This window comes from Anser anser (genome assembly GCF_964211835.1).
Source record: "Anser anser genome assembly, chromosome: 6".
NCBI lineage: Eukaryota > Metazoa > Chordata > Aves > Anseriformes > Anatidae > Anser > Anser anser.
Genome location: NC_139726.1, coordinates 29,123,472 through 29,137,298, shown reverse-complemented (window position 1 = coordinate 29,137,298; position 13,827 = coordinate 29,123,472). Strand labels below are relative to the sequence as shown.

General features: G+C 57.5%; 1 protein-coding gene across 16 annotated transcripts in view; it reads left to right on the top strand.

Moving 5' to 3' along the window:
* Positions 1 to 10,118, top strand: part of PCBP3 (poly(rC) binding protein 3) — a 49,650-nt gene extending 39,532 nt beyond the window's left edge. For 9 of the 16 annotated variants that reach the window (XM_083842753.1, XM_083842751.1, XM_083842761.1 and 6 more), the window contains 3 exons: positions 2,187 to 2,356; positions 3,832 to 9,717; positions 9,915 to 10,118. In XM_083842753.1, the coding sequence (XP_083698879.1) occupies positions 2,187 to 2,356; positions 3,832 to 3,868 (207 nt within the window). In that variant the 3' untranslated portion in view covers positions 3,869 to 9,717; positions 9,915 to 10,118. Of the gene's footprint in view, positions 1 to 2,186; positions 2,357 to 2,455; positions 2,925 to 3,831; positions 9,718 to 9,914 lie in introns of those variants that run through there. The other 7 variants (XM_083842752.1, XM_083842762.1, XM_083842748.1 and 4 more) reach the window with 6 other exon arrangements.
* Positions 10,119 to 13,827: the final 3,709 nt, after the last annotated feature.

Below are 13,827 nucleotides of genomic sequence, written 5' to 3'. Positions count from 1 at the left end.
AGGTCTGAGATGTTTCAGATCTGTCCTTTTGAAAGGCAGTGCATCGCGTTTTGGTACTGGTGGCAGTCACCAGTTGGGTCTTATAAGTGGAGGCGTTGTGTTGAGGTGGATATCGGACTCAGACTTTTGTCAGAGGGAGGCTGGAACTGTCATGGTCACAGAGAGGGGCAAGGAGGCTGCTCGGGGTGCTTAGATAGGAGGAGGTGGGATGCAGAGCCCTGGCAGACAGCACCTGGACCCAAGGTCTCGCTTCTGGAGTGGCCTTGTAGTCTCCATGGGTTAATAACCAGCCCGTGCCCAAACCAGGAGCAGGCCGAGTGGAGAAATGGCTCCCAGGCACCATCCCCACTACTGGCACCCTCAGCCCACCCTTCTCGGGGGGTTCTGGATTGGGTCTGGTGCCTGTTTCCTCTTCTTCCTCCTGTTTACCCAGCTTTTGTTGGCCCAGTGAGGAAGCCCCCATGGGAGACCACCGGGAGCCCTACAGATGCTTCTCAGCTTGCAATGGCCACGGCTGGCCAGCCTGGGGGACCGCGGCCCTGGCAGCAATGAGGGCATCTTTGGGAGTGTTGGGGAACCCCTCGCAAAGGGGTCTCCCCTGCCTTTTAGCGTGTTGAATGACCTGCCACAGGACACAGGAGTACTGGGAGCGTTCGCTCGTCAAAAACCTGGCTCACGTCAGACCCGCGCTGTATTAAACGTCACTGCCTGCGTCTTTTTTTCTGCCTGCTGAAAATACCTCCTGTTGTTTTGAAGGCTCTGAAATTCCCACTGTCACCTTGCCTGGAAAGAGAGCACAGGCTTGGGTGTCTTAAAGTGAATCACCTACAGGAGGTTCTAGCAGTGCAGATCAGACCGTGGTTGCACTGCAGAGAAAGGAGAGTTCAAGGAAATCCAGTGATGAAATCCAGTCACTTCTGTGACTGTCAGGAGAAACTTGAATGCTGTGCAGAGACACTCAGAAGCCTCTGAATAGGTTTGGCTCCTCTTCTCCCCCGAGCAGGCTCCCAACGTACGTTTGCTGACGCACCTCCAGCCTCTATGAGCTATTTCTGCTCTGCGAGAACCAGGATGGGTGGCTGTTGGGCTGCACGTCGTGCTGCAGCCCCAGAGATAGTTGATACCTATCCAGTGCTGCAGTGGATGCGCATTCGGGTCCTTCAGCCTGCACTCCAGGCGGGTGAAGGATAAGGTGAAGAGATGGACATGGCTGGGACTGGCTCTGGCTTTGTGGAACTAAGAAACCTTCACCAGGGGCTGTCAGTGAAGCTTTCCTTAAGGCTTACAGAGGCACAGCATCGTGCACAACAGCACCGTTAGGACAGCAGCAGTCAGGACAACTGCAGGTCATTTCTCTGCTCTTCCTAACCCTCTGCTTTGTTGGGAGCTCTGGTGGCCTAGCAGAGAGAGTTGCAATGAAGAAGTCTACCCAGAAACACGTTGCCGTCTGACGTCAAGATCTAAGCACTACATGGGACAAACCGCTAAGGCAGCCGTGATGTTACAGCAGAACCAGTGGACGTTGGGAGCAGTCTCCACCTCTATGGGTAGCGGCAGAAGCCCAGCAGCTGATGGGAGGGATGAATATCCTGTGTACAAAATTCTCAGTTGTAACCTTGGAAAGGCGCTCAAATGCTGATGGCCAAGCAGGACATGCAGAAACACCTCGTACCTGTGCTGCAAATGTCGCTCACCTTCCTGTGCCTTACCCAGCTGCAGTGGTGCGTAAGGGAACTCTAGTCTGATGTACGAATGAGTGAGAGCAAAGATCGAGACTCCTTCAGGGACCACTGAGGAAATTCATGCCTCTATGTGCCCCTAAGGAAAACTAATTATTTTTTCAAGAGGGCAAAAGGCGTTTTTCAGTAAAATTCTCCTTTCCTGCCACAGCCTGGACCCTCCTCCCAGGGCAGTGAGGGAGACGCTGGGGGGCAGAAGGGCAGGATGGGGTGAGTGGTGTGAAGCTGTTAACGGCGAGTGTCGGCAGCTGCTGGGGGGCACCTGGGGCCAGGCTGACCCCAGGGAGCCCTGTGCCGTGTTCAGGCGGGATCTCCCGGTTTCGTGAGCACTGAGGTCACGGTCACTCCAGGGCAGGGCGAGGAAGGCTCCGGCCTCGCGGTCGTGCTCGTGTCCCTGAGCCGCGCTTTACGCCGTCCCCCGTCCCCCCTCCCGCGCTTTCTTTCTAGCTAATAGGCTGCATAATCGGACGCCAAGGGACCAAAATCAATGAAATTCGGCAGATGTCTGGAGCACAGATCAAAATCGCCAACGCCACGGAAGGGTCATCAGAGCGCCAAATCACCATCACGGGAACCCCTGCCAACATCAGCCTCGCTCAGTACCTCATCAACGCCAGGTGAGACCCGGCGGCGGGGCCGCCCGCCGCCCACCACCCTCGCTTCAGGAGGGTTTTGCTTGTAGCCGGGCAAAATCGCTGTCTTCCCCCGCCGAGGAGGTTGCACTGGGGCAGGGCACGGAGATGGATCTGGTCTGGTGGCAGGAAGGCGTAATTTGGGACCTCGCTGCGAAACCGGCCCTCTCTCGCTGCCTCCTCAGAGCCTCTCCCACGCGCTTCCAGGCCTCCAAAAATCCTTCCCTCCACCGAATGAAGTCAATCAAGCAGTCCAATAAACAGCAGACATGGGAACGGCCTGATCGCGTCCTTTTCATCTCCCGGCAGCGCGACGCAGCAGGGCTCTGCCGGCACGTGCCGGGGTCGGGGACGCTGCAGGCTGGGCCGCGCAGGGCCGGCGCCACCGGCAGCAGGGCCGGGGCCATCGGTGCAGGCGGGTGGGCAAGCGGGCAGGCAGCCCAGGAGGAGGGGGGTCGTCTCGCTGGCTTCACGCTGCAAGGCCGTCCGTCTGTCCATCCATCCGTCCGTCCGTCCGTCTGTCCATCCGTGCCGGCGCCGGCAAGAGGAAGGGGTGAGGGAGCAGCGGCAAGGTGTGCGCGGTCTCTCCTCCCCCCCTTGCACCCGACCCCTTTCTGCCCCAACCTGCAGCCGTCTCTGCCACCCTGCCCTCCCCACTGCCTGGCCCCGCGGCACCTCCCCACCACCTCCCGAGGAAGGAGAGAAAAGAAAACTGAGCGGCTCTGTTACCGGGAAGGGCTGGCCAAGCCACAGCTCGTGCCGTAGCGAAGGCAGAGATGGAGGGCGGCCTGGCAGGGGGGTGGATGGGGCACGGCTCAGCCTCTCCCTCGCTTTGGAAAGGCAGAGCAAAACAGGGGAGCTGGGGCAGCTTGCAGGTGACAGGACAATGGGGCTGGTGGCAAGGATGCTGGGAATGCTGCTTGCCCCCCGTAGGAGAGATGCTGGTAGAGGCGAGGCTGTGTGCTGGGACATCTCCTGCCAGCAGCCCTTGTGCGTGGCACCTCTGCCAGGAGCGGGCACTAGCTGGTGTCAGCGAGGGTCTTCAGGTCCACCCTTGAGCCCCCTGCACCCTCTATGGGGACCCCCAAGCCCCATGTGCTCAGGCCACCAGGCATCGGGCAGGTGACCCTCTGCCATAAGCTGTGACATTGCCCCCAGCCCTACCCGAACCTCCTGAGCACCCCTAGTGGGCCAAACACAGGTGCTGGAGGAACCCGGTGAGACATCGAGATCTGGAAAAAAATGAGCACGTTCCCCCAGTTCAGGATAGGGACAGGACACTGGGAGAGGGGGGATCCATCTGCACAACGCCGAGCCCAAGGGTGCCTCGCCGGGCATCCCATGGGACGTAGGCAGGAGGAGCAGCGCTGCCATGGAGGATCTGCGTTTTCTTTTCTACTCCGTTTATTAAGCGCTTGTTTTTGTCTTCCCCACCCTCTCTCTGCCCCTGTCTATTCTAGGCTGACGTCTGAGGTCACTGGAATGGGCGCACTCTAATTTCCACCCACCATCCTCCACTCCGCACCACCCGACCCTCTCCAGCCAAGGGCACTCCACCCAGCCTGTACAACCTGTACATTTACCGTCTTCCCCTTACCTCCACAGATACTCTTTTCTTTACTAACAGATATATATATATATATAAATACACACACATATGCACCCACCGGAACGTTTCTTTATGACCTCCTTACTGTGCTCCTGAGACCGCTCCCGAACTCTTTGGTTATGGTCCTTGTTTTCAGCGTACGGTGTTATTACTTCTTCTACTTTCGGGGGGGGGGGGGGGGGCTTTCCACTTGTGAGACTCGAGAAGATGACGACGGGTCTCTAGTGTCAGCCTAGCGTAGCTACCTAGAGGTTTGCGTTGAGCCTGGCGGCTCTCGCTGTAACCTATGGCATGGTGACGCCACCCAGAGCTGTGCTCACTTTCCTCTCCCCGGTCCCCCCTGGTGCTCCCACTCTGCTCGCTTCGCCCCTCCTGGCTCCTCTCTGCCACCTCTTACCCCTGCCCTGAGGATAAGGCGTAGTTTTTTAACCCCTGTGTTATTTTGGAAGCAGAAAGTGCAGGAGCCAAGCCTACATGCATGCATGGGTTCACGCACAGATGTCTCTCTTTGCAGCATGGCAGGGTCCAGACAAGCCATTTTTAATACTCAAGGAAGGGAATCTCCCTCTCTCTCTCAAACACACACACACTTACACACACAATCCCCCTTTTTTTTAACTAACAAGCAACTGGAAGCGGGAAGAATTCAGCTGTATGGGATTCACACCCCCAGGGGCCCATGAAAGCACTCTGACAATCCCCACGAGCAACCTTTGGACAATAGCTCAGGAAGCTCTGCAAGCCGGCTGTGTTCGTCAGTGTTTGTGTTCAATAAATGTCTGTGCAGCTCTGCTACCATCGGGCTCCGACTGTTCTTCTTCTGGGCCACCCCACTGTCTCCTCCACATGCTTCTCCATCCTAGCAGCTCGGAGGGAAGGTGGGGTGTGTATACCAAACCTTTCCTTTATTATAATTTTATTTTAGGAAAGGTACCAGTTGGCGACAATGCACTTCCTGAGTGCTTCTAGGCTTTCTTTTTTACCAGGGAGTGTACTTGGCTTGCACAATGTTTGGTTTTCCCAAAGATTAGTATACAACTTATGGTAGGACAACAAATAGCTCTCGCAATCCCCTTGTCTGGACAGATCTGCCATGTCTGTGCCCCAAGCCCTTCCCCTGCCTTCTGCTTCCAGGCTTTGCATCTCTCTCCTGCCTCTCAAGAGAGGAAACAAATATATTTTCCATCAGCTAATCTATACTGTACAAAATGTCTGGCACACATTTTCCCCGTACTGCAACCATTGCAAGACATTTCTGCACCATAAAACATGGGAAATATATTGCTTTTCCCAGCGAGCCCCAGGACTGGATGCCCTTTCCCTCTGTCCTTCCTGCAGAGCTTCCCCCAGCGCAGGGGCTCAGCACCGGCAGGGGCGGTCGTGGCAGGGGGCTCTTGCTGGAGCCAGGCTCACATTTGCATTCAGCTGTTCCTGCTGCCTGGCCCGGCGTCCAGGTGTGCTGTGCAGCACCCCGTATTCCCAGCCGGGGGTGCGCAGGTGCTTCAGGCAGGGCTCAGAGGGAGCCGTGTCTCCCCGCTGCCTCGGTGCTGCTGCCGGAGGTGCGGGCAGCGAGTCGAGCGTGGGGTAAGTGCCGCTGAGCACCGAAGGGCCTCGCAGCGGGGTCTCCGTCACCGTTTTTCCCAGCTGTAGGGGTGTGGGTGTGTGCCCCAGTCCCAGCAGCGGCCTTGGGGTAGAGGCAGAAGGAGATGTCCTTGGAGAGGGATGCTTTCCCCTGCCCAGGCCTTCCCCGTCAGGAGCCCTGATCCACCAAACCGATCAGAAGTCTGCTTTTTGCTCTGCTACAGGCTGCTTTTTTGTTTTAGCTATCGAGAGAGCACTTACAATGGAAAAAGCCACCTGAGCAACTCCAGCTGGGAAATGCCAGCCATCCTGCAAATGAAGCCAGGGGGGTGTTCTCAAGCCGGGCGTGCAGAAACTGATAAACCCAGGCTGGGGCTCTGCAAAGCAAAGGCTTGTCTGCCAGCCACTGCCAGGGACCCGTCCGTGCCGGAGAGGGGTGCAGCCACATCCACTGCCCCCTGCGCACACAGGCAAGAGAGAGAGTGGGAAGGGGGCTGAGCACTTCCAAGGTTAGTGTGCAAAGAAAAACAAACAAACAAAAAAGCAAAAAAAAAAAACCAAAACACCACCACAACAGCAAAAACATCAAGAAAAAAATCAAACCAAAAATCCAGTGGTATGTGGGAATCTATCAACTTATCCATCACTGTCTGGGATTGAACGAGGCCTGGAGAGAGAGTTGATTAAGCAACCACTGCAGTACCTGCTGGGGACAAGCTGATGACAGCAACGATAGCAACAAAATCACAAGGGATGTGTCAAATTCGGCTTTGAATTCCTTGGTACAACTCAGAAGGAGATGGCATGAAGATTGGCTGCTTTCTTTGGAAGAAGCCACAATGTTTTGCTTTTACTTGTGGTATGTCCTAGCTTTGCACTTAATGTGAGCTAAAAATGCTACAGCAATGCATCCACAGCCATGTCCGTGGGAGAAATATATGCACAACTTTAACACTGCGGAGAATATTCAAGACAGCATGGATGTCACAGTTAATCAACAGAAGAGCTTTAATACATTGCTTTTCTCTATCAAAGCAATGAATTTTATCCAGAGTGATTCAACATTTTTGGAAGTCGCTGACTGAGTACTACTCAAACTCTTTGGGAATGGGTTATTTTGTGGGAAAATGGGATTTTGGCAGGAATTAATTGGTGCAAAGCCTCAGTCTGCCCCTGTTTGTGGAGTGTGGTGGGGCTGAGGACCACTCTTTGCCCCTTGGGCCTCCACTGAAGGTCTCCACTCCCCCTCATATCTGTCCCAGGTCACACTCCCGAAAATGTGAAAGTGAGTGAGGGGCTTGTTAGTATGTGCATTTTTTCCTAGGCTGTATAGGCTGTATTTGGAAGAAAAAAAAAAAAAGAAAAAAAAAAAAAAAGGTTGTTTCCCCTACGGGAAAGTGACTTTCACCGGAGAGATTTTAAATTTAAATGCTCTCATTTAGTTGTAACTCAGGGTGGGTTTTTTTGTTGTTGCTGCTTTTGCTTTTTTTGTTTGTTTGTTTGCTTTAAATATATAATGTATTCATGCCAGTCACTTTCAATTATGCTAATTTCAGGCTCACGGCCCGTCAGAAAGGGTGACTCCCCGCTCGGTGCCGCAGAGGCAGGGTCCCCGGGGCAGGGCGAGCCCCCGGCCCCTGTCGCTCCCGCCGCGGTCACTAGATGTCCCCATCGCCCCGCGCACCCCGCTCCCGTCCCCGGCTCCCCGCGAACCCCGCGTCCCGTCCCGCCCCGTCCGTCCGTCCGTCCTGCCATCCATGCACTCGATGGGCTGTGCTCTGGGAGTTTTGGGGTACCCTAAATCGGCAAGGAGAGGGTACCCCAAAACTCGAGGCACGGGCGATATTTGGGTGTTTCGAGGGGTAATGGTTTTAGACTAAAAAGGGGAGATTTAGGTTACAAATAAGGAAGAAATCGTACATTACGTGGGCGGTGAGGCCCTGTCCCAGGCTGCCCCGAGGAGCTGTGGGTGCCCCATCCCTGGCAGTGCCCAAGGCCAGGCTGGATGGGGCCTGCTCTGCTTGAGGGATCCCTGCCCACGGCAGGGGTGGCACTGGGTGGGCTTTGAGGTCCCTTCCAACCCAAACCATTCCTTGATTCTGTGACTCCGTCTGCCCCGGTGCCAATCCATGCGGATGCCTAGCAGGAGCCCAATGCCACGTCCCACTGCGGGGTTGTCCCACCGGCATCGGGACCTTCTTGAAGACACCCTGGCCCATTTGGGCACTCGTGCATGGCCAGGCTGGCTACTAGCCCTCTGGACCCCTGCCCTCGGTCCCACCACATGCTCTGGTTATGCTGCTTGCACCCGGGGAGGAGGGTCCCAGCACAGCCGAGGCTCAGGCTACAGCTGGCCTGACCCAGCACATTTGATCTTGCTGGGCTGGCGTTTCGCAACAGGAGGATGTTTTCCAGGGAAATTCCCCGGCGGCCCCAGACCTCTCCAGTGGCAGCTGGCGCCGGTGCAGAGCTTGGGGTGGAAGGATTTGCAGGAAGGTCAGGGTCTGGGTGCAATTCCCCTGCTCCCTTGTTCAACAGCAGAGCTCTGCTGAGAGGGTTATTTTTGCTTCCACTTCAAAAAAAAAAAAAAAAAAGGAAAGGAAAGAAAAGAAAAAAAAAAAGGCAGCTGTGGATCTTAATTCACTGTGCTATGCATCAAGCCTGAGGCCTCCATCTGAAGGGTAACGTGGCAGTGACTTTTAGGAAGTACTGAATGTACCAGATGTGCAACTCCTCCAGATCCAGATGTGCGCCCTCCCCCCCCCGCCTCAGCCCTGCGAAGAGGAACAAGCGGCACCGAATCACTCCGAAAGCATCCCGCAGACTAAACCTAGCCAAGCGCGAAACCCGGACGGCTCAGGATTCCCACACCAGTGTTTACGCAGCACAGCCACAGGGATGTCTCTTCCCAGAAAAAGCACTGGCGTCGGCTCCCCGCGCGGGGAGCGGACCCAGCTGGGTGAAGCGGGACGGGCCTGGTGCTGGCTCCATGGCTGCACCGAGAGCTGAGCCCCATGCCGAACCTCGGCCTGTTGCTGATTTAAAACCCACATGCTGTTTCTATAAGGAGCTGCTTTGATCCCGAAAGGGAAAGCCGGGCTGCGCATGAGGGCTGGAGCACTTGAAACTCTCCCCGCGTGCTGTGCTCTGTCTCCCTGCAGGCAGCATCTCAGCGGCGTTGTTTGTTCCTGGAGGAAAGCCTGTGTCTGAGAGCATTTGTGTCTGCACCAACAAGCGAGCTAACTGGGGGGGGAGGGATTCGTGCCGCTCAGCTCTGAAGCCCCTGTGGGTTTTGGCCCTCCGGATGAGACCTGGGGTGCAGGATGCGCCAGGGGAGTGCAGACAAAGGAGTGGGCTGGAGGGCTGGAGCAGCCATCCCTTGCAGGGGTACCCAAATTCAGGGCTGCACCAACTGCTGAGGGTCAAAGTGAGATGGAAATCCAACAGGATTTCCAGGGTGAAGGGGAGCAGGGCAGCTTTCATGGGGTGGTCACCCGAAATTTTTCATTCAGTGGGCTGTTGTTTTTTTTGGGGGTGTGGAGTGTGGGGGTCCTTCTTGGAAGAGCTCGCAGCCAGATGCTGCTGTGCTCTTGGAGGCTGCCCTGAGCTGACAGTGCCCTGACACAGCCCAGGGCTGCTGCGGCAGGAGTTGCTGTGTCCGCCTGGGGATATCTGCGTGTGCTACTCAGCACGCAGCCGTGCTCCTGAGTCCCCCATGGGAGTGCTGCAGGGAGCACTGCGCTGTCAAAAGCCAGTTAAAAATGCAAACCTTACACTGCTGAGAAACTGCAATCTCTGTTTAAAAAAAAAGATTTAGTTGCATGCAAATGCTGCTACTTCTCTTGTTTTAAATAGCTCTATATTTCAGTCTGGAATGCTTTCAAGACACACAGGACAGCACAGAGCATCTTTAAAAGCAGCAATGCACCAGGGCAGCTGGAGACCATATGCACGTGGCTCCTTGCGGTGGGGTATGCGACACTGAGCACAAAACTGATTCCCCTGTGCCCCTGCTCGAGCTCACCATTTGGCAACCCCAGCAACGAGCATCAAACGATGCGAAAGATGCAATTACTGCCTCTTGGGCCGTGGAGAGAGGGGAGATGCTCTGCACGGCGCGTGGCCGGGGAGTGGGGATTTGTGGCAGCGGGGAGAGGTGCGTGTTGGTGGTGCAGCCCCTTGGTGCTGAGCACAGCCCTTGGGGTGCGGGTGTTTTGGTACGGAGCTGGAGCTGCTCAGGGCATTGTGTGGAGCTGTGTGTCCATGTAGTGTGGCTGGGGGGGGTCCGGGAGGAGGAAATGCCAGCTTGGGACCTTAGCTGAGCTCTGACCATCTCCCTTGGTTGACCCCCAGCTCTCCAGACCCAGAGACCCACGGGAGGAGCACCTTCCCTGCATGACCGGACACAGCAGCTCGCAGCCAGCGCCCACGGCACCCCAGTGGTACCTGCTTCTGCAGACCAGCCTTCCTTCTCCACCCTTCAGGCTCCTGCTGCTTTACAATGCATTTCGTGGCTTTTCTGTGTAAACGCAATAAAGCTCTTGCTGTCAGACCACAGCGAGCGGGTCCCTCCTGGCTGCCTGGCACGGCCGTGGCTTTGGCAGGGGGATGCCATGGGGTGGCGGGGTGCTGCTGAGGACCTGTGACCCCCGGAAGGGTTAAGGTGGAAAGTCGTCCCACGCAGCCCGCCAGTCAGCCTCAGCCTGCTGGAAAAAGCAGCTCAGCGCCCTGGCTGCGCTCAGCATCAGGAAACAATCACGCGCAGGAGCCGGGCTGCCAGGAGGGGAAGGGGAGCGGGATGGGGGGAGTGCTGCGAAGAAAATCCAGAGCCCTCCCAAAAGGCAGCAAAGGCCTGGATTCATTACCCGCTGGGAGATGTGTTTATAGCAAATGTGAGTCACTGCCTGGGGACGGGTGATTCGGACGGGTGCGTGCTGCCCATCCGGCCCCGCACAATGGCAGCTCTCAAACCGGCCGCCCCGTGCCACGCGCCAGCCCCGGACCTTGGAGCAGACCCAGCGCTATTTCGGGGAATGCCTTTTCTCCAGGGCGTTTCATTTCTCGATGGAGGGGCGATGCCAGAGTGCTGCTGCTCCCTGCCGTGCTGGCTGCTGGGCCCAGCGGCCAACTGTGCCCCTTTGAGAAGGGGACACTGCCCATGGGGAGCAGAAATGGGGCTGCCAGCCCAGTCCCCCATGCATTACCCCAATGCAGTTGGGGTCTCAGCCCCAGCAGGTCCTTGAAACGTGGCCAGCAGAGCCAGCACTGGGGATGAGGAAATGAGGACAAAATGCCTATTTTGATCTTTTCTTGTGCTTGCGGGTGGGAAGCATTCCCCCTTTGTCTATGCCAGCCCAGGCTGCATTCACCCCTTTTGCTGGGGTCCAGCCCCACAGCACATCCCACCAGCCCCAGAGATTGCTGCCAGCCTGCAGGTCAGCCCAGAGGTCTCAGTCACTTGTAGCCAGCACCATGGGGTGCCCGTTCCCAACCCTCCTGGCATCTGAACCCCACAGCATCCCCCTGCCCAGGCCGCCCACCACCAGTGCGGCACCATGCACCTCCCCAGCCCCCCAGCCCAAAATGGGTGACCCAGCTGTGGCAAAGCTCCTGGCCCCTGGCCACCCTGGGAGGGAAGGCCACCTGTGCCAGCTTGCAGAAAACCAGGGAACTTCCGTGGTAAAGAGTCAGCTGGTGCCATCCTTAAAAACACATTTATCTGGCCCAAGGTGGGAATTTGCCTAGAAAAACATCACTCTGCACCTGCTCTCCTCCACAGCCCTCTTTATTTTGGATGAGGTGAGATGGGAAAGCCAACACTCGCCAGGGGCTGGTGATGCACGCCACTTGCTGTGCCTGGGGCATCTCTGTGCTTCCTGCCTGCAAGCCAGGTTTTGGGGCTCCTGTGTATGGGGGGGGGGGGGGGGGCAGCAGGAGGGCAGCAGCTGAAGCAAGAGGCCCCCAGAAGCACCCCCAGCCCCATGCTGAGGGCTTGCTCCCTCCAGAGCAGGCTGACAGGAGGGTGAGTGTTTGGGGATTGGAAACAGCCTGCTTAACTTTTGCTGTTCCTCTTAATAATAATAAAAAAGGCAGTGAAGATGCTTATCTTTATGACCCGCTGGGATTTCCCTGGCTGCGGTGTGTGCTGGTGGCCTCTGGTCTGCTGTCTGCTCTGTAACCCCCTCCGCTCTGGGCTGGAGCTGCTCAGCCTCCCCGCCTGCGTCCCAGCCCAGGGCAGCTGGGTGGCATTTTGGAGCCTGCCGCGGCCGTCCCCGTGCAGCAGGGCTGTGCTCAGCGATCCCTGTGCGGGGAGCGGGTGCTCTTTTCCCCCAGGACTGAGCGCTGGTCCCTGGGCACGCTGCTGCTGCCCCGTGCCAGAGGCTGCTGCCTTCTTGCCTCCCATTCAGCGTTATTGCAGCCACGGCTGAACAGGGAGCAGGGGAAACAGGTGTGAGGACGGCAAAATGGTTGGATGTTGTACATTCGCTCTTCGTTGTCCACATGAGAGCCAAGGACGACGCTTGGCACCTCTCTGGGAAGCATTCCCTGCCAGGAAGGGTAGCTGGCTTGTTTCACACTTCTAGGAAAAGGCTGCAGGCTGGATCTGGCTCAGCGGTAAGGAGAGCTCAGCTGCAAACCCTGCTGCAAGTAAAGCTCGCTCCCAAAGGGCCCAGCCACCCAGTGGGCTGGGATGGCTGCTGGGGTGAATAAAAATAGTGAGTTTAAATGGTGCGTGCTGGAAAAAATGGGAGCAGGAACAGCCTGGGAATGGGCGTGCAGGGACCTCTGGAGTCGGACAAGGATCCCTGCAGCAGCACAGCACGGGTCAGGCCGGCTCCAAGCGGCGCTGTAATGCGAACCCGGCCCAGGGAGATCACCGGGGGGTCTGGGTGTGCAAGCAAGAGAGAGCTCCGTGCCTCTCAGGGCTGGCTGCCCACGCAGAGGGAAAATGAAACCGTGCTTGGGAGAGTGGGGGCACTCAGCAGCAGGCAGCAAGGAAAGCAGAGGTGAGCTTCTGGCTCCCTGGGAGAGGTGAGACGTGAGGCAGGGGGCTCGCACAGCCTCGGTGAGGGCAGGCTCGGCAGCTCTGTGCCACAGAGAATGGATCCAGCCCTGCAGAAGTGCCCTTCAGGGAAAGCAGTCCTTGGGATGGCCCCTGGGGGGACCGCGTGCGGCTGTGCCCGGGACACATGGGTGGCTGAGGGGGCCGGAGGCGCGATCCCCTCTCCTCCAGCTCCCACGCCGCATCCAACGCCTCCCCTCTTGCTCTTCTCTCTTAAGAAACCCAGCCAAGCTTTCCCGCAGGCTCAGACAGCTATGAGAGAAATATGATTACCAGATGGTTTGTTTTTCCATAGGACCAGAGGCCAGCGTGAGGTAACAGGGAAAAAGTTAACCCGCCCCAAGCCAGCTCAGACGCGGGGCTGTGGCTTTGCTGATAGGGCCATGCCGTGCGGGCACACGAGGGGTCTGCACAGCGTGGCGATGGGCGGCACTCACACCCCATGCTGGAAGTCCCCCCACTGCCAGCCCCCAGCCCCGTGGGATGGCTTGGAAAGCCTGTGGTGGGGATGCTCGCCAACAGGCGTGGGCAGCTGAGGACCCCAGAGAACTCGGGGAAGGGGGAAGGATTCTCAGGGCTGTGTGCCCAAAAGTTGCTGTGCGTGCTGGGTGCCACTGTCCCTGCTGGAAGGGGAGGTCCCAATCCCTGCCAGTGCTGGAGAGGAGGGCATGGTCCCCCAGGCTGGCTCCAGCCCATGCTGCGAGGAGCAAAGCCCAGCTGGCAAACGGCTCATGGAGGAGTTCGCCTCGGGTCAGGAGAGGCAGTGGCTCAGGCAGAGACGGAGCACTGTGCTCGGGCTGTCCCGTCCCATACAGCAAGGAGAAGTTGTAAGGGGTGCTCAGGAGATGCCACACGGCAAGGGCTGGCTCTTCCCCTGACCCTTTCTGCACGGCAGGTGAAGGAGTGCGAGGCCCTTCCCGGTGTCACCGCGTGTCTCTGTGCCTGCCGGGAGACGTTGGCAGGGTGGCTTTGCCCTCCAAGGGCTCTGTCACTGCTGGAGCCACCGCTGCCACCCTACTCCCAGGGCTCGTCCTCCTGCAGAGATCCTCTGTGGGAAGTTTAATCACCACGTGTGGAAACACCACAGACCACACGCTTTTCGTCGGGGTTTGTGGTTGGCACCGTGCTCAGCTTGGACCGCAGCTGAGCATAGAGGTGGGACGTGCAAACGGGCACAGCTGACCCCTGGGCACACTGGCTCCT